Below are 27,670 nucleotides of genomic sequence, written 5' to 3'. Positions count from 1 at the left end.
TTTCTATGGGAACGGAATGCCCGAAAGAGCCTGCTCTGTTTTGCGCAGGGCGTAGGGCTAGCTCCGATATATTCAATTTTAGCGGCCATCTTGGGTGATGAGGAGGACGAAACAAGAATGGAGTTGGTTTATTGCTGTCGAGATGTCGAAGGCATCCTGATGAGAGACGAACTGTTGAAAATGGGTGCTTTTTGGAACTTCAACGCAACTGTTTATCTATCTTGGGAAGTTTGTTCCTGCGATGGAAAGACTACCAGGAGATGTTCATGCCTGTCATCGAAAGTAAAGTACAGCGAGAGGATCTTTAATCACAGACTGGAGGAAATTGACATAGAGAATTTATTGCATAGATCTGGTCAGCAGGATTCAGTTCAGGTCCTAATCTGTGGGACAGAATGTTTCACGAAGCTTGTAGAAAATTGTTTAACACGGTTGAATGTAAGAGATGTTCATAAATTTTGATAATAAACAAGATATCCTAAGTCAAACAAAAACAACTCTACGCCTTTCTTGAACTGCTCTTGAACGTGTGGCGACGAATTTTTTCCTTTTCCCTATCAAGCTTTCGTCCGGAAGTGGCTTCATCCAGGCCACCGCGCGTGAGCTGATTAAAGTCTATAATGGTAAGGCAGGGCTTTGGCGGAACGGTCAATATCTCGATTGGGGGCATCTTGTGCTCCGGAGCCGTTTTGGGCTTGGGCGTCACCTTGAACCGGTAGTCACTGCTAAAGTCCAGATTGCTGAACCGAGCCGTCTGAATATTGGACAGCGAATACTGATCCGGAGGTCCGAGCGCGCGCATCCGAAAGCCTCCGTAGTTGGAGTACATGTACCGGATGGGCGAGCCTTCGTTCGAGGTGTCGGTATCGTAGCAGATCGATAGATCCGTATAGCTTATGGGAGCGTAAGTGCGGACGGTTTTCGGGCGTAGACGAACCTCACTTCGGGTGCGGGATCGTGCCCGTGGGCGATGCGTCCGTGGTCGGCCTTTACGAGGTCGCAACTCGTCCACCGGCGGAATTGGCAGGATGTTTGTAAAGCGATAGTACTCTAGGAAAGTTCGCGCCAAATTGCGACCTATTCGCATGTCTGAAAAAAAAAGAGATTCATGAACTATTTCACCTCCGTTGGCCTCCACCTGTAAACAGAATTTAACAAAATAATCTTTCCATAACATCCTTACATCCATCTTCGGTATACTGCGTCAACACATTGGTATCGTTCAAGTAGTATCCGCACATGGACACCTCCAGCGTATAGGTATTGACATTGTCACTAAGCGCCTCGACGAAATACCTTCGGGCAGTTCCCGACTTCCGATCGTCCGCGTTGAACATCATATGTTCCTGGCAGAAGTCTTCGCACTTCGACGCGAACAATTTCGGAAACACTAGATGCCGCTCGTATCGGTATACATTGTCGTAGGTGCTACCGTAGATGAAGGTCCCCGTCAAACTCGAATGGGCGTGGATGTCTATCACAAAGTCAACCTGGTAACACTGAGAAGTAGAAAGTTAATAACAAAACCTCTCAAACAACTTCCTCAGAACTCACACTCGAGTTGTCGTACTCCTTCAGCATCTTCATGGCCGCGGCCAGCGTCGGATGGGTGTACTGTGACATCTTGTTCCACGATCTGTTCAGATCGTGCCCGATCACGTTGCAACGGTTGTTGCCCAGGAACACCCCATCCGGATTGAGCATCGGTATGATTTTGAACACAACATTTTCGCGCAATGCCTTCGATATGGGCTGATTGGCTGCCGCCAGGTATTCTATTAGTCCCTGCACAACGTACGATGCTGGCGATTCACCTGGATGGATCCTCGCAAAAACCACCACCATGTGGATTATGTTCTTCTGGTCGACCTTATCCGGCTTCTTGACGTCGTCAAATGTGATCAGCTCAAGTTTTCGGTTTTGCTAAAAACAGAAATGTTCAAAACGTTTCTCAGAATTTCGTCACGCTCCCAACTTACCACAGTCATCCCCAGCGTGGTCCGCTCGAACGATTCCGGAAACTTAGATTCCAACGCATTCAGGTACGCCTGCAGCTTGGAGTACGAGTACGGGAACGTTAACGCGAACTGGTACACCTCGTCTTCCTTGTCGAACCCAAATGCAAAACTCAGTACGTAGTGGTTCTGGTGGATAACCGACTTGTAGTAGAACACTTCGCACCGTGGTATCCGTTGCCATTTGGGACGGCTGCTGGACTTGACCAAGGGGGTCATCCCATCCTTGAAAAGGTTCCTATTCTTGTTGATGTTAACGATGTTGAAAATCACCCGTTGATCTTGTTTGACGTTGTCTACGGTGAAGTTGAACCAAAACCGATACCGTGGATTGCACGTATCGGGACGGAGAAACAGGTCGTACTCAAATTCTCCAACCAGGTCCACTCGGCCGAGGTTACCTGTTTCAAAGGCTGCGTCGAAGCAGAGATGGCCTCGTTTTGCTTTGCCGCTGTGGCCTGGAAATAAAATAGAAGAGGGAATTCAGTATTGACCATTGCGGAAGTTAGGGTCCGTAACCCAGATCAGGCAGACTAACTTGGAGTACATAAACTCGGTTAGTGCTTTGCATCTACAGTTGTTATAGTAGTTAATTTCGCTATGAACGGTACCTTCACTCGAAAAAAAAAAATCCGGAAGGATTACTGATAAACTTCCGGAGTTCTTGGAGGAATTTCCGGAGGAACTCCTGAAAATTTCTATAAGAAAAGTAAAATATGTAATTTTGAAAGATATCTTGATATTTTAAAAATTGCTACAAAGATTCTCCCATGAGCTCTTCTTTAGATTTCTTCAGGTATTCCTGCTTAAATTTTTTAGGGAACTCATTACTTCCTCCAGGAACTGTTTAGGAATTCCCTAAGAATTCCTCTTTAAATTGCTTTCGGGATTCCTTTTAGAGTTTCTTCAGGAACATTTCTAAGGATTCCTCCAGAATTTCTCCAAGAATTCCACCTGTGATTTTTTCAGGAATTATTCCTGCAGAGATTTCTACCAGATACTGTTTCAGCGATTCCTCCAGGAATTCCACCAGATATTCCTCCAGGATTTTTTCAGAAATTCTTCCAGGAAATTCTCCAGGAATACCCTCAGGAATTTTTCGGGGATTTCTCCAGGCATTTTTTAAGGAATTTCTCTTCATCGCTTCAGAAATTCCTCCAGGGAGTTCTCCTCGAATTTCTCCAGGAATTTTTCCAGGGATTCCTCTAGGAAATCCTTCGAAGATTCCTCCAGGAAATCCTCCAGAAGTTGCTCTAAGGAGTTTTCCAGCAAATCCTCTAGGGGTTTCTTCAGAGATTCTTCCAGTAAAATCTCCAGAAATACCTTCAGTAATTTTTCAGGGATTCCTCTAGGAATTTCTTCAAGGATTCCTTCGATGATTTCTCCAGGAATTCCTCCAAAAATTTCGCCAGAAATTCCTCCAAAATTTTCTCAACGGATTTTTTTCAGAAATAGAAAAATCTCTCATAATTCCTCTGGAGATTTTTCCAGAAACTTATACAGTAATTTTTTTCAAGACTTTCTCAAGCATCCTCCATGAATTTTTCATGGATTCCTCCAGCAATTCAAGGATTTTATTCAGGAATTTCTCCAGGAACTCCTCCAGGAATTACCCCCAGGATATCCTTCATAAAGTTTGTTAGCAATTCCTCTAGGGATTCCTCCAGGAATTTTGTAACCGTTAGCTAATTTTCTCTAGAGATTTATTAATACTCGGCGGCTTACGCGCCACTCTCAAAGAGAGACCACCGGTCGTGTTTGATTTGCCCGACTTTTGCAAGAGACTAGTATCTCAGAGGATTTTGTAATGGTTTACGGAAAATCGGTAGAACTTCTTAAAAGACGAAACCCAAACTCAATCTCTATCAAAATGCCACAAAATCTTAGGGAAAACGGAATAAAAACAACCAAACTAAACGGAATACACGTAATAAAACAGTGAGTAAATTTATTTAAAAAAAACTGAAGTAAACGCAATGGAATTCAAACCTAATTATACTTTAAAATTACACAATTTATTTAAAAGAAACTATAAACATTCATTCGGGTTGGACACATACAAAAAACGTACGGAAAGGAAAAGTTTCATGGCCATGAACACAAAATGACGTACCTGCGCAGGTTTTTCTTGAAGATGCGATGATCCTCGATGGCGGCAGGCAGTCTTCGATGATGGCGACGGCTTGTAGGCGGCCATCGGCGTGTCCAGCGACAACTTACTGGACCCGTGTGCGTAATGGCCGAAAAGCGGTGCGGAGGGAGTGGCGGCTGAACGGAAGCTTCCGATTTCACGTTAGAGAGTTCCCAGGATGGTCCTCCTCTGGTCAATAGGGACGCAACAGAGCCCAGCGACCCGGCTTCGTGTACTAAGATTCCTGCTAGGCCGAGCGGGGAATGCCACGTCTCCTATCTTCCAAATTCGGACCTGATTCACGGCGTGCGATTGGCTACACGCTACGGTGAACCAACTCTCTTGACTCCGGTCCACGGGAATTGACGGACGGGACCTTACCATCGGCTATTGGCGACCGATGGGAGAATTCGCTGCACAGATTCTGTAGAGACTGCACTACCCTCCGTTTTACTACCTGCGAGAGGCGGGCCTTAGCTGGGCACTAGAGTGGGTCATCGTTTATATGGAAGAATGAAAAATTCAATGGTATCCCATCAGATCAAAGCTTTTTTGATCCCATTTCAGGACCCAAATAAGTGTGCAAAATTTGGGCACGATCGGTTATGTCTACGTTTTGCGCATCACGTTTGAAGTTTGTATGGGGTTTTACATGGGAAAACACACTATTTTGCATTTCTCTTATAACAAGCTCGAATTTCTCTAAAACCATGTAACCGATGGAGTAAAAACATAGCCTAGGGTGTCCTGAAAAACTTTGTCGAAGACCGCGAAGTGATCTGATGCTTATAAAAAAAGTTATAGCGTTGGCATTGCTTGGTGCAACATCATGATTTTGTTGCTATTGTTATTCCTTTACATGTTAAAACATAAACACATGCATGCGGTTCGTTGGTTATAACTATTTTCACAAGCATCGGATCGCTTTGCGGTCTTCCACAAAGTTTTTCAGAACATCCTAGGCTATCATTTTACAGTATCGGTTAAAACGTTTCAGACAAACTTATTCAACTTATGACAAAAATGCAAAAAAGTATGTTTTCCCATACAAAATCCCATACAAATTTCAATTGCAATGCGCAAAGTGTAGACGCCACCGATCTGCTCAAATTTTGTACAGATACTCAGGACCCGAAACGGAACCAAAAAAGCTTTGATCTGAGAAAACGGTTCCGATGACCCACACTACTGGGCACACGGGTTCACTGACGGAAATGGCGGTTCGCTCCGCCAACGGATTCCCAATTCGACGGTTACTCCACCGAAGAAAACGTACGAAAACCAGCCGTGCGAAAAAAGCGCTACTGCGCTGGAATGTTCAACGCGAAATCACATTAAAAACTTAAAATTCAATCACCTCTTATTATTTATAATTACCTTTTTTCGTCTTTACTAAAAATACTAAATACTGGCAGAATTTGCGAATAAAAACGGACCTCAGTCCACTATGTACAAATAAATAAAAAACCCGATTTAATCCACCTATGGTGAACAGAACCCTTCTTACACTTATTAAAACTATTGTTGTATTATTTGCATGATTATTTGTATTTAACATATTTATTTTGTGTGATGGATCAAAAGTTCTAGAAAATATTGTGGATTTGGCATCTAGTGGATTGGTTTCCAAAATAGCATCATGGACCATGGACTAAACTACCAGAAATGCCAGACACCTTCTAGAATCTTGTGTGAAATTTTTAAAAAATAGCTTATTCTGGAATATTGTATCTTTTGTTAACTGCCAAAAGATCTTGAATCGATTAACAAATTGATAAGAAAATCAGCGAGATACACTTTGTCTAATATCTCTTAATCAGTCGAATAAATTAGCTCCGAAGTACTTGGTATTCATGGTTATGGTGTAAAAAGGACAAAAATAATATATCTACTATGCTAATCAGTTTTGGAACTAGCTAGTTATTTTGGCTGTCCAGTTCATGCATATTTCCCACAATACATAAATTCAAAACTTTCATTTAATATATTGTTAGTTTTCATAGAATTCCTGTTTATTTGTAATTTGTTATTTATAATTTTATTGAAAACAATAACCTGCTAGTATACACTTTATATGAGGTCAGCATTATTGATTGAACAATAATTTTCCATAGACTGGTCAAAAGCTCATGCAAGATAACAAACGATATGATAATAATAAAAAACGGAATTTATTGAAATACTCTTCGTAAGATATCTCAGTAACCAAATGTCCAATCGAAATAAAATTCCAGGGCCTTTTACAAGGATACTGTAGCTTTCATTTGGTACTAAGAGATCCTAAATCGGTTGACAGACGGCTGAGATATTTATTATGATACACTTGGTCAAAAATCTCTCAAAAGGTTAACCTGTATTACTCCCAAGTACTCTTTAAAAGATATCTCGATAACCAAATGTCCAATCCTAATGAAATTTTATAGGGTTCTACTAGGATGTTATAGCTTTCATTTGGTGCCAGGAGAACCGAAATCGGTTGACAAACGGTTGAGATATTTATTATGATACACTTGGTCAAAAATGTCAAAAAGTTTAGTTGAATCAATCCTAAGTACACTTCGAAAGATATCTCTGTAACCAAATGTCCAATCCTAATAAAAATTTCTGAGCAATCTACTAGGATGTTGTCGCTTTCATTTGGTGCCAAGAGAACCCAAATCGATTGACACACGGCTGAGATATTCAGTATGATACCCTTTGTTAAAAATCTCGAAAAGTTTAGTTGTATAACTCCTAAGTACTCTTCGAAAGATATCTCAGTAACCAAATGTCCGATCGAAATAAAATTTCAGAGCGTTCTACTAGGATGTTGTAGCTTTCATTTGCTGCCAAGAGAACTCAAATCGGTTGACAGACGGCTGAGATATTCATCAATATGTTAATGTTAAAAATCTCTCAAAAAGCTAACCAATATTACTTTAAAGTACTCTTCGAAAGATATCTCGGTAACCAAATGTCCGATCGTCCTCCTCTTCTTGGCGTAACGTCCTCACTGGGACAAAGCCTGCTTCTCAGCTTAGTGTTCTATGAGCACTTCCACAGTTATTAACTGAGAGCTTCCTCTGCCAATGACCATTTTGCATGTGTATATCATGTGGCAGGCACGAAGATACTCTATGCCCAAGGAAGTCAAGGAAATTTCCTTTACGAAAAGATCCTGGACCGACCGGGAATCGAACCCGTCACCCTCAGCATGGTCATGCTGAATACCCGTGCGTTTACCGCCTCGGCTATATGGGCCCTAATGTCCGATCGTAATAAAATTCAATAGGGTTCTACTAGGATGTTGTAGCTTTCATTTGCAACTAAGAGAATCCAAATCGGATATCAGACGGCTGAGAAACGTGCGTGACTTTTTTTTGTAACATACGCACACACACACACACGCACACACACACACACACACACACACACACACACACACACACACACACACACACACACACACACACACACACACACACACACACACACACACACACACACACACACACACACACACACACGGAGGGGAATTTAAGGTGGAGGTAAACTAGGAGAGTGTTTTTAGTGGGTAGGCGCACATTCGAATCCCACACAGCGTCTTTAGAAGATTTTTGGACTCCTAGAATTTAAAAAAAAAAAAACACCCACACACACACACACACACACACACACACACACACACACACACACACACACACACACACACATACACACACACACACACACACTAGGGCAGCAGGGACAGGAGTCCAGGGGCCTGACGAACCCCCCCTTCTGCGAGTCGGGTGGAAGCTTGGGAGTCTTCCCGAAGCGAAAACCGTTCACACACCCGTGTGAATTACCACCTTTGGCGCTTCCTTCGGGGAGTGACCGGGCTTCTGGTCTCCAGACAGCTCAAGAGGAGGATGCCTAGGATGTGGCGGGGGTTCAACAGTGGGCTCTGTTGGATCCTCATAAAAAGCCACACATCTGCAAGCAACTCCGTACAAGCGACTTGGTACCGCTTTCAAAGTGCCTTAGCCCAAACACCCGGAGTGCCAACCGGCACATCAGGATTGATGCCAGTAACATCCTGATTATGGTATACTGGTCAACGCAAACGACAACGGACTACGGATCGGATGACGACGATGGGCTGACATTCGTGCCATTCTGCTTCCTGAGTAAAGAAGGGTGACACCTTCTTGAAACGGCGAGTGGGCTAATGGTGCGTCTGCCTCCGTCCCGGTAAAACCTTGGCAGGCCTTCGGAAACGTTCTTCACTTGTCCGTCAATTTTGATGGGTACTAGGCTCGGATGTAAAATTCCCGACTTACGCTGATCTGGCTCTGGACACGAACCCCATGAAGGTTCGTGTTCAACCCTCGCTTGGCCTCCCTGTTTCATAGACAACCAAGAGATCACGAAAGCGACTACGTACAGCGGGTGGAGATAGCGGTCCGGAGGGGGGACCCAATAACATGGAAGGAGAAAACGGAAGTAACAGCGGAAAGGTGGCGAATCCGTTCGCCAGAGGAGGATTGCTGAGGTCTCCGCCTCAGCAAACAGAAGGTGCAGAACCGCGGCAAGAAGCGGCTTTACAACAAAGTGCGGTACACTCGGAGCAGCAGCAGCTGCCGACGAATAGTGGATGGAGCGTGCCTCAACAACAGCCGAAGGTAGTTGCGGCGAAGAACTTGACGGATGACCTACACGAGTTCGTCGACAAAAAGCACAACGTGCACAAGGACATCAAGGAATTGGTGTTGAAGATTAGGAGGGCTCTCGGAGCTGCTGTGAAAGAATGGCACAGCGTGATGCAGAGAGCGGATGAGGCAGAGAGCGCATTAGCAGCGACTAAACACGATCTTGCAGCAGCTACGCAGCGGCAGCAGCAACGGGCCACGGTCGAAAATATGGAGACGCCGAAGAACCATCGGAATACTCGCTCGGAGAAAAGAGGCAGAGATACGCCAGGAGAAGAGGAAGTCCCGAAGAAACAAAGAAGTGAACGGGAGCGCGCCAGCAATCGGAGAGATGATGGATGGCGCACTGTGGAGAGTCAGCAGGCGAAGAAGAAGAAGCGAAAGGAGAAGAAAGAACAGAAAAAGGAAGAAAAGAGGAAGGAACAGGAGAAGAAAGAAAATCGCCGGCCCCCTAGGCAGAGGAAGAAGGGTGATGCACTGATCGTCGAGGCGAAGGACAAGACGACGTACGCTGCGCTCCTCAGGAAAGTGAGGGAGGACCCGGAGCTAAAAGAGTTGGGTGAAAACGTGGTAAAGACCAGGCGCACCCAGAAAGGAGAGATGCTGTTCGAGCTCAAGAAAGATCCGGCGATTAAGAGCTCAGAGTACCGGGAGCTCATTGCGAAATCCGTAGGCAGCGAGGCCACCGTGAGAGCACTTTCACAGGAGGCAGTGCTCGAGGTCAAGGATTTGGACGAGGTCACAACTGAGGAAGAGCTGAGAGTCGCATTGACCGAGCAGTGTAACTTGGAAGTACAGTCATACCTCGATATAACGTAACCTCGATATAACGTAACCTCGATATAACGTAACTCGATATAACGTAACTTTTACCTCGATATAACGTAACTTTTTTTTTTGGTCCAACTTTTCACTATTTAAATAATAAGAGTGATTTATAAAATTTTCTATATGATATTACACCCCTCCTGGAACCAAGCCTGCTATCCAGTTATGGGTTATACCAATTTCAAAGTTTTATAAGAGTTTTCGGTGTCACAGTTGATAAGAAATGTTATATAGCTCTTCACAGAACAAATATTACATCTTCTAATCCTTATTGGCATTACATCCCTACTGGAACATAGCCTTTTAACTCCAAAGGAGATGACAGTACAGCATTGGAAGTGAACTCGATTTCGTGTGATACTGGAAGTAAGAACGCCAGTAACGGTTCGCTTTGTCTTAGAGTAAATTTTGCAGAAAATCACTAGAGAAATTCTCTGATAAATCCCTGGAGGAACTTCTTGAGAAATCACTGGAGAAATTCGCGAAGAAATCCTCAGAAGAACTGTTGAAGGAACTCCTGGAGGAATGCCTGGAAAAAAAATCGTGCTTTATCCTCGGAGGAATTTCTAGCGGAATAAACACAGTTATTCCAGGTAACATTCAGGGGCACTCTTTAATTACATAAGGAACTTCTGTATAAATCTCAGCAGGAACTTCTAAAGAAATTCGTGCACTGGTGGAATCCTAGTTGGATTTTCAAGAAGGGTCACAGCGAGAATCCATAAAAAAAAACTCAGACCTGTTGAGAATATTGCCGACTGTTTTGACATCGCGCGAACGTTATCAATCCTCGCAATATTTTTGTTTTTCTGGTCTTTCATGATCACTAGTAACGCTTGCAAACATCTGTAGATGAGAGCAGCAGTATTTCGAAATTTATGTTTTTGCTGTACAGTATGACAAATTATAATGTTGTTTATATCTGTGAAAAGAATTAGACCGTATTTAGCTTGCAAATCTGATTTCATTGATCATAATTAATAATTTTCTCAAAGATATATAGTCTAGCTCAAACCTTTGTAGGGGTATGTGGCGGGACCATTATCATCATCATCAAAATTCCTGAAGTAATTTACAAAAATCCTGGATGCATTCTAGGAAGAATTCCTGGAAAAATCAAATAAGAAATATCTGGAGGAATCTTTGAAGAAATTTCTAGTGGAATTCTATCTGTTATTCTTGGAGAAATCCTTACAATATTTTTTTTAAAGAATTACTTTTGTATCTCAGAAAGAAATTTCCAAGGAATCTCTGGAGAAACTTCTGGAGAAATCACAGAGGTTTTTCTAGCTGAATCTGAAGAGGAAATCTTTTGGAAACTCCATCAAATTATGCTGGATGAGTTGCAGCAAGAATACCTGAGTGAATCTTGGCAAATACCCCAAGTAACACACTTGTCATAGAAGAGTCACAGTGGCGCAGGTTTTCATGACGCAGAAGTCACTGCGATTTACTTTTAGGAAGTAAATTTCATTTGTTAGAAGTAAGTCACAGTGACTCCTGTGCAACAAAACCTGCGCCGCCGTGAGTCTTCTGCGACAAATGTGTTACTTTGGACTCTTCGAACAGGAATTGTTGAAATATTGGAACTTTTTGGAGGATCCTTGCAGGAGTGACTGAAGAAATCCTAGTAGGAATTTTAAGAGGAACGACAGAATTAAACCTTGGAAAAATCTTGGACAGTATAAATCTTGAAAAGCAAATCTCTTTAAGGAATCCTACAGAAACTCCTTGAGAAACCACAGGGAAAATTCGTGGAGGAATCATATCAAGAACATCTGGAGCAATTAAGGGAGGCGTTCCTAAAGATATCATAGCAGATATAAAACTCAGTTAGAATTTATGGAGAAATCATAGAAGGTTGAAGGATCCTTGGATAAATATCTTTAGAATCACATGAGGTATTTTATGAGGCACTCAACCAGGAACTCCTGGGTGAGTTCCCGAATTATTTCTAGAGGAATCCCAAGAGGAATTCCTGGAGGCATCATTGGATTATAATTTTGCATGCGTCACATAGATTTCTTACTTATAATCACACCAATAGATAACGCTTGACGTTTGACCAGTTCTAGATGCGAAAAAGGAGAAGAATCCTGATTTATGTGACATTGGCTTAAATAGTTAAATATAAAGAGACATGCTAAGTATTCGACTTATGTATGATCTTACAAACTTTTAAAAATATGTAAAATTCAATGATAAAAAAAATACACAAGAAAGGCTGGAAATCACTGTTGGGTGATTAATATAATCTTTTTGGTAATTTTCTTTTCAAAATATGTATTTAAAACGAAATTCGTGAAAAAAAATTTTTTGCTTCGATATAACGTAACTTCGATATAACGTAACGAAAATAAAATTGCAGTTACGTTATATCGAGGTATGACTGTACCGGTGACAATCCGAATCAGGAGATCGTTTGCAGGTACCCAGACGGCGGCAATCCGACTACCAGTAGATGCGGCCAACAAGATTGCGGTAGCCGGCAAGATCAAGGTCGGATGGGCGGTGTGCCCGCTGCGACTGGCTCCCCGAGTCACCAAGAAAATGGAGAGGTGTTTCAGGTGCATGGAATTTGGTCACCAGTCAAGACACTGCAAGGGTCCAGATAGGTCCAAACGGTGCTGGAACTGCGGCGAAAACGGACACGTTGCTCGAGACTGCACGAAGCAACCCAAGTGCATGCTGTGCAAGTCGGAGGAAGGAAATGGCCACCGGACGGGAGGCTATAAATGCCCGGCCTACAAAAAGGCGAAGGCAGGCCAACAATGATGCAGATAACGCAAATTAATCTGAATCATTGCGACATCGCACAGCAACTGTTGTGGCAGTCGACAACAGAGACGAAGTGCGATGTTGCGATCATCGCAGAGCCGTATCGGGTTCCTCCTGAGAACGGCAATTGGGTAGCGGATATAGCAGGATTGGCAGCTATACAAGTTATGGGCAGATTCCCTATAGAGGAAGTGGTGGAAAACTCTTACGAAGGTTTCGTGATCGCCAAAGTTAACGGTGTCTTCGTATGCTGCTATGCGCCTCCAAGATGGACCGAGGAGCAATACAAACGGATGTTGGATGCACTCACTGACACGCTGGTAGGACGTAGGCCAGTAGTCATCGGCGGTGATTTCAACGCCTGGGCCGTTGAGTGGGGCAGCCGGCAAACCAATGCAAGAGGATATAGTCTACTTGAAGCTCTGGCGAAGCTGGACGTAAAGCTGTGCAATGTAGGAACAGTCAGCACATTCCGCAAAGACGGTCGTGAATCCATCATCGACATTACATTTTGTAGTCCATCGTTGATGGAAGACATGGACTGGAGGGTGAGTGAGGAGTACTCGCACAGCGACCACCAGGCGATCCTCTACAAGATAGGCCAGAGAGCTCCTACGTCCATACAGAGAACTAGAACTTATGAGCGGAAGTGGAAGACGAAGGACTTCGACAAGGAGACTTTTATCGAGGCACGTCGGCCAAATAGCGATGCGGCAAACCTCGACCCAGGGTGGTTGACGGAAGCGCTAGCAACGGCATGTGATGCAGCAATGCCGAGGAAGATTGAACCTAGGAACGCTAGACGCCCAGCGTACTGGTGGAATGCGACGCTCAGCACCCTTCGTGCGACTTGCCTCCGAACTAGGAGACGAGTTCAGAGGGCAAGAACTGCGGCCGATAGAGAAGAGCGCAAGGTTGCGTTCCGTGAAGCTAGAGCTGCCTTCAAACGAGCTATCAAGCAGAGCAAGGCGAACTGTTACAAGGAGCTATGTCAGGAAGCCGACGCTAACCCCTGGGGAAATGCCTACCGCATCATAATGGCAAAGCTGAAGGGCCCAATGACGCCAGTCGTAATGTGCCCAGACAAACTGAAGGGTATCGTGGAGGGTTTGTTTCCAAAACACGATACAACAACGTGGCCACCTACGCCGTACAGCGAGGGCGATGCGGAATTTGACGTAAACCGACTGGTCTCCAACGACGAGCTCGTTGCCGTGGCGAAAGCATTGAAGGTGAAGAAGGCTCCCGGTCCGGATGGAATCCCCAACGTGGCGTTGAAAGCAGCGATCCTGGAGTATCCCGATATGTTCAGGTCAGTGTTGCAGAAATGCCTGGAGGAAGGCATCTTTCCGGATATATGGAAGGTCCAAAAACTAGTGCTGCTGCCAAAAACAGGAAAGCAGCCGGGAGATACAGCATCTGTCTGTTGGATACGCTCGGAAAACTCCTGGAGAGGATTATCCTTAACAGGCTGACCGAGTATACCGAAAGTGTTAGAGGGCTGTCCACGATGCAGTTCGGCTTCCGCAAGGGAAAATCGACGGTTGACGCAATTCGGACCGTCGTTGAGATGGCGGAAAAAGCATCCTTACAAAAGCGGAGAGGAGATCGCTACTGCGCCGTGGTAACGATAGACGTTAAAAACGCGTTTAACAGCGCCAGTTGGGAAGCTATCGCCGTAGCCCTGCATAATATGCGGGTCCCCGACTATCTGTGTAGGATTATAAGGAACTACTTCCAGAATAGAGTCCTTGTGTACGAAACCAACGTAGGGCAGAGGTCGTTTAGAGTGACAGCAGGTGTTCCACAAGGGTCAATACTTGGCCCTACGCTCTGGAACGCAATGTACAACGGTGTGTTAACACTGAAGCTTCCGGCAGGTGTCATTATCGTGGGGTTCGCAGACGACGTTGTATTAGCGGTATCTGGCGAATCAATCGATGAAGTCGAAGTGCTGGTATCGGAGGCAATCGACACAGTGGAAAGATGGATGAATGGAGTGAAGCTGCAGATAGCCCATCACAAGACAGAAGTGCTCGTAGTCAGTAACCGCAAAGCAGTGCAAAGGTTGGAGATCACGATCGGAGAGGAGAGAATTTCATCGCAGCGCGCGTTGAAGCACCTGGGCGTGATGGTCGACGACCGCTTAAACTTTAACGCGCACGTTGACTACGCCTGCGAAAAGGCGGCGAAGGCGGTTAACACAGTAGCGAGGATTATGCCAAACGCGGGCGGTCCAAGAAGCAGTAGGAGGCGCCTCTTGGCAAATGTTGCAACCTCAATACTTAGGTATGGAGTGCCAGCCTGGGCTCCGGCGCTAAAAACGAGGAGAAACCGTGGAAGGCTGGGCAGTGTGTTCCGGCTCATGGCTATGAGAGTCGCGAGTGCCTACAGAACAATCTCGTCGGAGGCTGTATGCGTTATCGCTGGGATGATGCCCATCTGCATCACCCTAGAGGAAGACGTCGAGTGCTATCGGCGGAGTAACGTAAGGAATGCGAGAGCAGCTGCTAGAATGGACTCGCTGGTGAAGTGGCAACAAGAGTGGGACAATGCGGCGAACGGAAGGTGGACCCACCGACTGATCCCAAATGTGTCGGCGTGGGTGAACAGGAAGCATGGGGAGGTGAACTTTCATCTGACGCAGTTTCTGTCCGGGCACGGCTGTTTCCGGAAGTACCTGTTTCGATTCGGTCACGCGTCTTCCCCTCTGTGTCCGGAGTGTGTGAACGTGGAGGAAACACCGGCGCACGTCGTCTTCGAATGCCCTAGGTTCTCGGAGATGCGCAGGGATATGCGCGGCCTGACAGTCGACAACATTGTCGAAGAAATGTGTCGCGACGAAGCTACGTGGAACGCTGTCGACAGAGCAGTAACGAGGATGCTGTCCGCGCTGCAAAGGAAGTGGCGCGAAGACCAGAGAGCGCCGGAACGCGATCGGAGTAGGCTTGATCCACCGCCGGGGACATGACTGAGTCGTCCGTTGCGTAGTACCGGTTTTTGGTCGTCGGAGCGCCGGTGAACCGGAAGTCTACCACCAACCGGAATCGCCGGGCCGACTTCGGCACCTTACTGGTCGGGATGAAAACATCGGTGTCGAGAGAACTTCCACCGTCGGGGTCTTTCTCTGTCGGAGTAGGCTAGGTCCGTCCACCGCCGGGGACTAGACCGAGTATATCGCGGAGAAGCACCGGAACTTGGTCGTCGGGGCGCCTGTGAACCGGAAGCCAGTCTCCAACCGGATTCGCAGGAGAGACCTCGGCACCTGTCCGGGAAGAAACGGTTTCGGAAGATGTTCCACTGCCGGGGAAGTCTTTGTCGGCGTAGGGTAGATCCACCGTCGGGGACTATCCGAGTCGTGCGCGAAAAACTGGAGTGCTAAAACGGCACCGTTCCTCGGAGAAACTCAGTATGATCCGAAGTACTTGCTGGTGGTATTAGAATAACAAATTTGGTGTATGTTTGTGCTAACTGTGTCGCTGAATGGCGATAGGTTAGGTACGAACACGAGAACGACTAGAATAACAAATTTAATTTTAGAATAGCAAATTTGGTGTATGTTTGTACTAACTGTGTCGCTGAATGGCGATAGGTTAGGTACGAAAACGAGAACGACTAGAATAACAAATTTAGAAGCGACAAAAAGTGCATGAGCACAAGAGCAGAAGAGCGCATGAGCGCATTGCCCCCCCTGAAGCAGTCGCATATCAGTGGTACCAGGGGGATCGAGGCGTCAAGGTGTAGCAGAGTTTTTCCAATCGGTTTTCTCTGCTTGGGAGGTTGGGAGGAAAAAAAAAAAAAAAGCAGGGACGAAAGTCCTGGGGCCTGACGCACCCCCCCGCTTGCGAGTCAGCCGCGTAGTCCCCGGCTAAGAATAGGACTACTAACCCCAATTCAAGGTGTCAAGCGACCCGTGCTGAGGAATGAGTGATCGAGGGGGCGAAAAAGATGATCGATCTTTAACGGAGCCTGTGGGGTACCTGGGCACCCCCCACAGTAAGCTGTCCCTTACCGCGTTAATGCAGGGCTCTGGCGTGGTGGACATTCTTTCCCGTGCTACTCGTGGGATTTAATCATGAAGTCAAATAAACAAAATCAATATCTAGGTGGAAGTAGTGGTGGGATCAACCCCTTCGCAAGAAGCGGGTTGATGAGATCTCCGACAAGGAGAAGTGAGGAGATAGGCGCTGGGAGTTGCGTACGCAGCTCAAGCGTGGGTGCTCCAGTCCACTTCCCGGCAAGCCAGCCGGTGGAGGTTATGGATGGAGCGTGGTTGTTGAGGGCCGTCAACCGAAAATCCAAAGGACGGTCCGCAATAGAAGTGGCTGAGCAGCAGCTTGGCAAAATCATCGACTTTGCGTCCACTAAGTCGAACATAAGCAAGGACCTGAAAATGGCCTTGCTTCGACTTAGGGCGTCGATCGACGATGCCAAGCAGGAGCACGCGGCACTCGCGTTGCTGACTGTTGCAGCAGCGGAGCCTGCAAATGAGAAAGTGCCGAAGTTTACCCAAACGGAGGCCTTCTCCTTCGCAGGTAGTCCGAAGAGAGTGGAAGCGAATGCTCGTGACAAACGTGACAAGCATTCGCAGAAGCGGGCGAGGCAGTCGTCAGGTGAGGAGCTGTCTGGCGGTGCCCGCAAGGCCAGGCGTATAATAACCCCGAAAGTCGGTAATAATGCCGGAAAGTCGGATCCCAGCCAGGGTTCCCGGAAAGCTGGGAAGGGTGGGCCCGAAAAGGCTGGCCCGTCCCGGAACGATGGGAACAAGGGGTTGCGACCATTGGTGGGCCCTCAGCAGCCACAGAACAGGGCGATCCAAGGAGAGGACCCTCCTTGGACAAAGGTAGAGCGGAAGAAGAAGAAGAGGAAGAATCCGCCGGTAGAAGAGCAGGACGCCAAGCCAAGGCGCAGGAGGGTACGTGCCAACCGCGAGAAGGTGACGCGCTCGTCATCAAGACTGAACAGTCGAAATACTCGGACGTCTTGAAGGCGATGGTGCGACGCCAAGCTTGAGGGTCTTGGAGCCGACGTACGCAGTATCAGACGTACTCGTACGGGCGAAATGATCTTGGAGCTGAAGCGCCAGAAGGATCACAAGGGCGCCGCCTACAAGAGGCTGGCAGAAGAGGTCCTTGGTGATGGAGTGGAGGTGAGGGCTCTTACGCATGAGGCGACTCTGAAGGTCAAAGACCTAGACGGGATCACCGAAGCGGGAGAGCTCGTCACGGCACTGCGGCAACAGTGCGATGTTCAGGTGGCCGCCACAGCCATCAGGCTGCGGAAGGGGCCAGCAGGGACACAGATAGCTCTGGCAAGAAGCGGGTTGATGAGATCTCCGACAAGGAGAAGTGAGGAGATAGGCGCTGGGAGTTGCGTACGCAGCTCAAGCGTGGGTGCTCCAGTCCACTTCCCGGCAAGCCAGCCGGTGGAGGTTATGGATGGAGCGTGGTTGATGAGGGCCGTCAACCGAAAATCCAAAGGACGGTCCGCAATAGAAGTGGCTGAGCAGCAGCTTGGCAAAATCATCGACTTTGCGTCCACTAAGTCGAACATAAGCAAGGACCTGAAAACGGCCTTGCTTCGACTTAGGGCGTCGATCGACGATGCCAAGCAGGAGCACGCGGCACTCGCGTTGCTGACTGTTGCAGCAGCGGAGCCTGCAAATGAGAAAGTGCCGAAGTTTACCCAAACGGAGGCCTTCTCCTTCGCAGGTAGTCCGAAGAGAGTGGAAGCGAATGCTCGTGACAAACGTGACAAGCATTCGCAGAAGCGGGCGAGGCAGCCGTCAGGTGAGGAGCTGTCTGGCGGTGCCCGCAAGGCCAGGCGTATAATAACCCCGAAAGTCGGTAATAATGCCGGAAAGTCGGATCCCAGCCAGGGTTCCCGGAAAGCTGGGAAGGGTGGGCCCGAAAAGGCTGGCCCGTCCCGGAACGATGGGAACAAGGGGTTGCGACCATTGGTGGGCCCTCAGCAGCCACAGAACAGGGCGATCCCAGGAGAGGACCCTCCTTGGACAAAGGTAGAGCGGAAGAAGAAGAAGAGGAAGAATCCGCCGGTAGAAGAGCAGGACGCCAAGCCAAGGCGCAGGAGGGTACGTGCCAAGCGCGAGAAGGTGACGCGCTCGTCATCAAGACTGAACAGTCGAAATACTCGGACGTCTTGAAGGCGATGGTGCGACGCCAAGCTTGAGGGTCTTGGAGCCGACGTACGCAGTATCAGACGTACTCGTACGGGCGAAATGATCTTGGAGCTGAAGCGCCAGAAGGATCACAAGGGCGCCGCCTACAAGAGGCTGGCAGAAGAGGTCCTTGGTGATGGAGTGGAGGTGAGGGCTCTTACGCATGAGGCGACTCTGAAGGTCAAAGACCTAGACGAGATCACCGAAGCGGGAGAGCTCGTCACGGCACTGCGGCAACAGTGCGATGTTCAGGTGGCCGCCACAGCCATCAGGCTGCGGAAGGGGCCAGCAGGGACACAGATAGCTCTGGTTCAGCTACCTGTGGCGGACGTTAAAAAGTCCGTTAAAGTAGGGCGGATAAAGGTGGGCTGGTGCGTATGTCCTCTGACATTCCACGAGCCACCAGAGGTTTGCTTTAGGTGTCTGGAACCAGGACACAAGTCGTGGGACTGCAAAGGCCCCGACAGGCGCAAACTGTGCAGGCGATGCGGCGCTGAAGGTCATAAGGCCCAAAGCTGCACGAGTCCGCCCATCTGCATGATCTGTACCGGGAAATCCTCGAACAACAGACATCCGATGGGTGGTCCAAGGTGCCCGGCCTTCAAGAAAGCCGCAGTGAACAACAAATCACAGTGCAGGTAACGCAGCTGAACCTGAACCACTGTGATGCGGCTCAGCAACTGCTTTGTCAGGCAGTTTCTGAGTGGGAGACGGATATCGCCATCATATCGGACCCATACCGAGTACCCGCCGGCAACGGCAACTGGGTCGCGGATGGGACCAGAAAAATGGCGGCGATATGGACGACGGGTAAATACCCCATTCAGGAGTTGGTGTCTACTACCTATGAGGGCTTCGTGGTCGCCAAAGTAAACGGGGTCTTCTTCTGCAGCTGTTATGCGCCTCCGCGGTGGCCGATCGAGCAGTTCACGCAAATGCTGGACCGATTAACGACCGTGCTAACAGGGCGAAGGCCGGTGGTGGCGACTTTAATGCCTGGGCCGTGGAATGGGGAAGCCGTTTCACGAACCAGCGGGGTCAGATCCTGCTAGAAACACTGGCCATCTTAGATGTCGACTTGGCTAATGTCGGTACCAAGAGTACCTTTAGTCGAAACGGAGCGGAGTCAATTATTGACGTGACCTTTTGTAGTCCTGGCCTAACAAGTAGTTCGAACTGGAGAGTAGATGATGGCTACACTCACAGCGATCACCTGGCGGTTCGCTACAGTATCGACTACAACAACAGCAGACAACGGATAGAAGAAGAGGCGGCTAGGCCAAGGCCAAGCCCTCGTAGGTGGAAGACATCATACTTCGACGAAGAGGTATTTAGGGAAGCGCTCCGCCGTGAGCGAAACTTAATCGGTTTAGACGGCGACGAGCTGGTAGCGGTGCTCTCACGTGCGTGTGATGCGACCATGCCTAGGCGAGTCCACCCTAGAAATGGGAGGCCACCGGCTTACTGGTGGACCGACGCGATTGCGGACCTGCGCCGCGCCTGCCTACGGGCTAGGCGGCGGATGCAGCGAGCACGATCAGAGGAAGAGCGAAACGAACGGCGGGTGGTGTTCGCCGCTGCAAAAGCCGCGCTCAAGACCGAGATAAGAGCAAGCAAAAAGGCCTGCTTCGAGGGTCTCTGTCAGAGTGCCAATACGAACCCGTGGGGTGACGCTTACAGGATCGTTATGGCCAAGACGAGAGGGGTAATGGCTCCTACAGAGCAATCTCCAGAGATGTTGGAGGGGATCATTGGAGGACTTTTTCCGCGTCATGATCCTAGTCCTTGGCCTTTTTTCGTAGGACAGCCGGGGACTGGGGCTGGCGATGAGGAGAGGGTCACCGATGTGGAACTTGCGGGGATAGCTAAGTCCCTTAGCGTAGGTAAGGCCCCAGGTCCGGACGGAGTTCCGAACCTGGCCTTAAAAGTAGCTATTGCAGAGGCTCCCGAGATGTTCAGGTCTGCTATGCAGAAATGCTTGGACGAGGGAGTTTTCCCAGAAGCTTGGAAGAGGCAGAGCCTGGTACTATTGCCAAAGGCGGGGAAACCACCCGGAGACCCGTCGGCATATAGACCAATATGCTTGATTGACACGGCGGGGAAGGTGCTCGAAAAGATCATCCTCAATAGAATGTTGCGGTTCACCGAGGGCGAAAATGGTCTTTCGAGTAACCAGTACGGCTTCCGGAAGGGGAGGTCCACCGTAGACGCTATCTTGTCGGTTACAAAAACCGCCGAGAAAGCACTCGAGCCTAAGAGGAGGGGAATTCGCTTTTGCGCGGTAGTGACTCTGGATGTAAGGAATGCGTTTAATAGCGCCAGTTGGTCTGCTATTGCCGATGCGCTCTTGCGTCTGGGGATACCGGAGTACCTGTACAAGATTCTCGGAAGTTACTTTCAGAATCGTGTACTAGTCTACGACACGGAGGTGGGTCGGAAGTGCTTTCACATAACCTCAGGAGTCCGGCAAGGTTCCATCCTGGGTCCGGTGTTATGGAATGTCATGTACGACGAGGTGTTGAGGTTGGAGTATCCAGTGGGAGTGGTGATTGTCGGATTTGCCGACGACATTACGCTCGAAGTCTACGGTGAAACGATCGAGGAGGTAAAGTTGACTACCAACCACTCGATCAAGGTTGTGGAGGCGTGGATGCGGTCCAGGAAACTGGAGCTGGCTCACCACAAGACAGAGGTGACGGTTGTTAACAACCTGAAGTCGGAGCAGCAGACGGAGATCAGTGTAGGAGAGTGTACTATCCTGTCAAAGCGCTCCGTCAAACACTTGGGCGTGATGATCGACGATAAGCTTACCTTCGGTAGCCACGTCGATTATGCCTGTAAAAGAGCCTCCACAGCTATTGCGGCACTGTCCCGGATGATGTCCAATAACTCTGCGGTGTACGCCAGTAAGCGCAAGCTTCTGGCTAGTGTTGCTACGTCCATACTTAGGTATGGCGGCCCGGCGTGGGGCACCGCGCTAAGTACTAAATGCTACCGACGGAAGCTGGAAAGTACTTACAGGCTTATGTGTCTGAGGGTTGCAAGCGCGTACCGTACCGTGTCACACGACGCTCTCTGTGTCATTACTGGTATGGTGCCTATCAGCATTCTTATCAGTGAGGACAAGGAGTGCTTCGAAATGCGCGGCACAAGAGGCATACGCAAGACTGTCAGGATGGCCTCTATGGTCAAATGGCAGCGCGCGTGGGACAGTTCCACCAAAGGAAGGTGGACCCATAGGTTGATACCGAGGGTAGATAGTTGGATTAATAGGCGCCATGGGGAAGTTACATTCCACCTGACACAGGTCCTTACAGGTCATGGTTGCTTCCGACAGTATCTACACCGTTTCGGGCATGCGGATTCTCCCGAATGCCCAGTGTGCAATGGTTTAGAGGAAACGGCGGAACACGTTTTGTTCGTGTGCCCGCGTTTTCGCACAATGCGTGACCGCATGCTTGCCACATGCGGAGAGGACACAACTCCGGACAACTTGGTCCAGAGGATGTGTAGGGGGAGCTACAGAGGCGGTGGCGCGTGGACTCGGAGAATGGCTAGTCCAGATGCAGTACAAGAGGTGGTTCAGGGGTTCGGAGTCGGCTTCGTAGGTCATACCGGTGCCCTGCGGTCGAGATCGACCCTTACAGCGATTAAGTGGCCGCGGAGAGGAAGTCCCGGTAGCGGTGCTGTCGTGGCGTCGGTCTACTGGGTTGGATCCAAGCCCGCGGTTGGAAAGGGGTCCCCGGCAAGGGTCGGGGCAGGTGGAGACCCTGCCGTCAGCAACCTACGAATGCATCTGATAGGGCCTGAAGGATAGTAATACCCTTCCTTTGCGGGCAGGTCAGATCGGGTTGCATGTGGGCATCAGTTCTTGATGTCCGCTCAGCAGTAGGGCGCGGGCGGGGTTGACCTTGCCGGCCTTTCGAGGACAAAGGGAGTGGCGAGGACCACTCGGGAAACTGGCTAAGCGCCAGCACGCTACCGTGATGGACTCTCCAGAGCGAGTCATCGATGTTCGTTGCTGCTAGGCTACGGCAGCTAACCTTGAGGGTGCGATATGCACTAGCCCCTCTCTGAAGCAATACCTTATTGGTGGTTCCGGAGAGACGTAGGGTTTGGCGACCATAGGAATGTGTTTTAGTGGGTCGAGGAGAGAGTAGTCCTGGCTTCTACCGGCATTGTAGAAGACGGCCTTAACCCCACACTACCCTAACCTTCCTGTTAGGGTGTCTGATGAGCAGATTTATCCCCCTATGGTTTAGAAGGAAAAAAAACACACACACACACACACACACACACATACATACACACACACATTTGCTCAGTTCGTCGAGCTGAGTTGATTGGTATATGAGACTCGGCCCTGCGGGCCTCGGATCGAAAGTCGGTTTTTCGAGCGGTATTTATACCCTTCTTATGGGTGTAACAAGGGTAAAAACGGACAAAAACGTTTAACACTACTTGAAATAAATTCACTCACTAAACTCTTTACCTTTATTTCAAAAAAAAAAAAAAACAACACAAATCCAACTAGGGATGTAGTACCGGTAATACCGGTACCGAAAATCCCGGTATTACCGACCAATTTTTGGTACCGAAATACCGGTACTGATTGTACCTTGGTGCCGGTACTTTCGGTACCAGAAAATTTCTTCCGAATTGCTGAAAGTTGATTATTACTTCAGATGATATTCAAAGGAAATAAACGAAAACATATTAAACCAAGTACTTTGACATACAAACATTTCAAATATGCACCACTTCTGCAACCCCAGGGCCAGGATATAATAGCAAAGGGTCGTCTAATGAACTTTGATTTTGGAAATGGAATATGAAAATAATAAAAGTTGTTTGGTCAGAGTTTCTGCTTACTTTTTCAGTTTTTAGAATCCAGTGATTGCATCATCAAGGAAAAATCAGTTAAATCTTCTTCTGACTTTACCTAGCAGTTATCTATCTGATTTTGGTACATGTAAGGTTGGTGCTGTTTTATTTTAGACTGACCACGATACTACCCTGTGAAACTGCGCAGAAGCTAAATAATGGTTCTGTCACATTCGCCCGAATTCCAAATGCCCGAATGACAAACGCCCGAATGTAACAAACGCCCGAAAGTCATTCGCCCGAATAGACCATTCGCCCGAAAAGACCATTCACCCGAAAGACCATTCGCCCAAAAACCATAATAATCTAGGAAATACTTTTCTGAAATCAATTCAGGCGTTATTCACGCATATTGCTTTCTTTGAACACAGTCTGTTATAAGACGTATACTGTTAAAAACATTTTCAGCAATATAGTTCTGTTCTTGCGATTGGTGGGATACAAAGTACACCATGCATCTGTCCTCAAACTTTCATCATGGCAAACTAGGAAAAAAACTTGTTCAAAGAAATTGCATGGAATCGGTGGATGACTTTCGGGCGAATGGTCTTTCGGGCGAATGGTCTTTTCGGGCGATTGGAATTCGGGCGTTTGTGATTCGGACGAATGTGACAGAATCTAAATAATAGCTTCAAAAACAGTTTCATACAACTATGTAATTTCTTTCTATATTTTTTGTTTATTTGAGGATTTTCTGGTTAAATTTTTTAACATCCCTGAAAACCGGAACTCACAAATGTCTGGTTCTTAAGGCCAAAAATCTCGTTAATACAGATGAAAAAAAATGTCTGGTAAATTGTACACTTACTGTGCAAAGTAGATTACTCTTAATTTTAGTGAAAATTTTCCAGTACCGGTATTTTACCGGTACTACCGGTACTGTAAGTCTTAGTACCGAAATACCGGTACTCACCAAAAGTTGTCGGTACTGCGAACCCTAAATCCAACTAAAAACTAAACGGAACTAAACTTTTTCTAAATTCGCGCACTTCTGCTCTCCAGCCGATCTCGCAGCGAAATGGCAGAGTTGAAGTTGCGCTTCGTCCAAGAAACTGCCTCTTTTCAAAATGATTTCTATTCAATTGGTCAAGTTAACCGTAACCCCCCTCTTCCTGAGCTACGCCAGTGGTTCTAGCCCAACAATATCCGCTGAATCCGTCGCCCGAGTAGTGACCATGAATTAACATACAGGGGATAGACAAAATGATCGGGACAGGCAAAATTTTCACTTTTCAAAAAATGTTCAAATAGCTGTAACTTTTTTGAAAGGTGCATCGAAAAATCTGAAATTTTTACTGTAAGTTGATCAATTAGTTGTGTATCGATGGTTCAATTTTGGAAAAGATCGGGCTATCCTGTACGAAGCTATAAAGATTCTAGAAAAAATCAAAAATATTCGATAGCTAACTTTGAACTGTTATATCTCCGGATTCAATGAATCAAATATAATGAAATTTTGAGCGTTTATGACTTATATGATGAGCTTTGAAAAACTTTTACATAACCTAAAATTGTTCACACGGAAGAAAATTATAACAATTAGACTATTTTTCTAATAAAACACCAAATTTTCCAAAACTTCAACATCGTTTCAAAATTTAAGATTCTAATTATAGCTCAATTAAATTCCCTTAAATTGACTTGTATATAAATATGTTTTGATGGAAATTAACAACATAACCGGTAATGAATTGAAAAAGTAATGGGATGCATATTAAAAATAGACCAATTTTCTGAAAAATCATAAAATAAATGAAATCGCTATAACTTTGTCTCTTGTTAATAATTTCAAGTTAAGTCAAACGTTTTTCAAAGCTCATTATGTAAGTCATAAATGGTCAAAATTTCATTGCATTCGGTTTATTGCATCCGGAGATATAACAGCTCAAAGTTGGCTATCGGATCATTATACCTTTTCCTAGAATCTTTATAGCTTCGTACAGAATGTGGGCTTCGTGGCCGTGCGGCGTCAGTCGTTTAGGCGCATTGTGAGTGCCACGGAGTGAGGGTTCGATTCCCGCTCCAGTCGGAGGAAACTTTTCGTCAAACGAAAAATTCTTCACTGGTCCACTGGGTGTTCCGTGTTGTCCGTTGCCTAATGTTAGTGATTGTTCAGTCTGTGCAACCTCTGGTTGAAGACGGTGTAGTGTCTTTTTTTAAAAAAAAAAAAAAAAGAATAGCCCGTTCTTTTCCAAAATTGGACCATCAATACACAACTAATCGATCAACTTACAGTAAAAATTTCAGATTTTTCGATGCACTTTTCAAAAAGTTACAGCTATTTGAACATTTTTTGAAAAGTGAAAATTTTGCCTGTCCCGATCATTTTGTCTATCCCCTGTAAATTGTTGAAAATGTGAACTTTCTTAGACGTTTTTCCGCGAAGTCCCTCCGTACCAAGTAGCATACCGTCCCTGAAACCCAACTCGATGGGTCCTATGCTACTGAGCTTGTTCCCGAGAATAATTGGGAGCCGGTATGGCTGCGTAGTAGTCGTTTAAGTATCTGTAGCTAACGGTTAGTAATGTAGATCAATTAGTTCTAAGTTTGTTTTAAAGTAGAAATGTTGAAAAACGTTGAAGAACGTTATGTAATTAATTTTGCTATACTTGGGTATTGTCACGATTTTTTTGGGATAAAAAAACTAAATACACGGACCGCTTTTAAGCCTCCGTTTTAACATATTTCTTATTTTAGCTTGCCCTAAACAACATTATTTTTCAATATTTTTGCAAGTTGCTCAGAGGGTTTAATCCGTGGCTTAATAAAAGAAATACAAACTTACCTGGAGGCCTAATGATAACTCGGCTGACATTACCAAGTCCTCCTTCTCCATCGCTATCCTCACTGTCTGCAACAAAACAGATTTGGGCACTCAATTAGTACTTCTGTCAACACATATTGTGAATAAAGGGTAGTTTTTTTTTTGTAGATATAACATTCCTATACACTATTTATAATAAAAAACGCGACCTTCTTCCGCCCTCTGATACATGCTTGTATGCTTCAACGGATCACATGCTTCCTTGAACATTTTCGCAGATTACTGACCACACACAACCAATAGATTCAATCTCGATTGACCAACGAATTGGTCTTCCAAGGGATGCACCGAAATATCAGATTATTCCTACGCTCCGTGTTCGTGTATCGCAAATCCAACCGAACCGATACAGATCGCGGTCTGATGGCAAGTAACCGCACATATGGGCCCCCGCCATCTAAGCTGCAGTTCTAGGTACCTACCTGCTAAATCATCATCATTGAGGAACCTCTTCTAGAGGCGAGAAAACTGTGTGCGGAGGAGGGTACTTAATTCTGTTGCACCACACCACCGACGACGACCGGTAGCAGTTGATTAGATGTCGAGGTTTTGTGTAGCTAGCGTAACGTGAATTCAATTGCGGTGGCAGCTGGATCATGTTGAGGAAACCGAAGGAAGAGCTAGGCGTAAAGTGGTCCTGGATGGATGGATGTGGTGCTGGTTTTAAAATTTCCATTTAAATCATAGCATATCAGTCTAAGGAAAAACGTACACCTCTATCCTAGCTCAAAAGAGTGATTGTTATATAGAGGCATATGTTTTGTTCACACTGCAATCTGAATAACATCACCAACAAACATGTCATCAAGCTAGTAACATCTTACTATTTTGTAGGTGTTATTCACAGTAATCCTTTGAATAACATGTTACATATTCAGTTTCCAGTCTTAACATAGCAATGGAGTAGCTTTGGTATCTAATCTTTTCCATTTTAGGACCACTGCGTAGTAGAAAGGATAAACAGCAATTGAAAAAGTATGAACTTTCCGTTTAACTAGACCAGTAGTTCTCAACAACTTCCATACCGTTGTATACTTTCAAGGCTGGTATTACATCGACTGTTTCCCTCTCCCTAAGACTCTAGGTAGTTTATAGACGGGTCCCTAGTGTAAGACTAGTTTATTATCTAATCGTTCAGAAAAATCACGATTCTATCGGTGAAAAATGATGTGCTAAATTATGTTTGAAGATTTTGTACCAGATTAGGATAACAATTTTGATGATGAGATTATGCTAGAATGTGTGTTAAATAGGTTATCGTAACGAGTCTTAGTGTGCGGTAGTTTGACAGCAGCAAAGCCTCGCGCGCTGGCTTTGCTTGATTTTTGTAATTTTTTTTCTTTCTTCGCTTTGCTGGGCTTC

The 27,670-nt window shown here is 46.6% G+C and overlaps 1 protein-coding gene across 1 annotated transcript; it reads right to left on the bottom strand.

Moving 5' to 3' along the window:
* Nucleotides 1-371: 371 nt before the first annotated feature.
* Nucleotides 372-26,652, bottom strand: LOC134291561 (cytosolic carboxypeptidase 6-like). The gene is made up of 6 exons (XM_062859481.1): nucleotides 26,458-26,652; nucleotides 26,270-26,335; nucleotides 1,980-2,473; nucleotides 1,555-1,923; nucleotides 1,184-1,499; nucleotides 372-1,089 (listed from the first exon to the last, which is right to left on the bottom strand). Exons 1-6 carry the CDS (start codon nucleotides 26,516-26,518, stop codon nucleotides 500-502), a joined length of 1,896 nt encoding a protein of 631 aa, XP_062715465.1. The 5' UTR covers nucleotides 26,519-26,652; the 3' UTR covers nucleotides 372-499.
* Between the last annotated feature and the right edge of the window lie 1,018 nt (nucleotides 26,653-27,670).

Source organism: Aedes albopictus, chromosome 3, assembly GCF_035046485.1.
Source record: "Aedes albopictus strain Foshan chromosome 3, AalbF5, whole genome shotgun sequence".
Lineage (NCBI taxonomy): Eukaryota > Metazoa > Arthropoda > Insecta > Diptera > Culicidae > Aedes > Aedes albopictus.
This window is presented reverse-complemented; position numbering and strand designations above follow the sequence as displayed.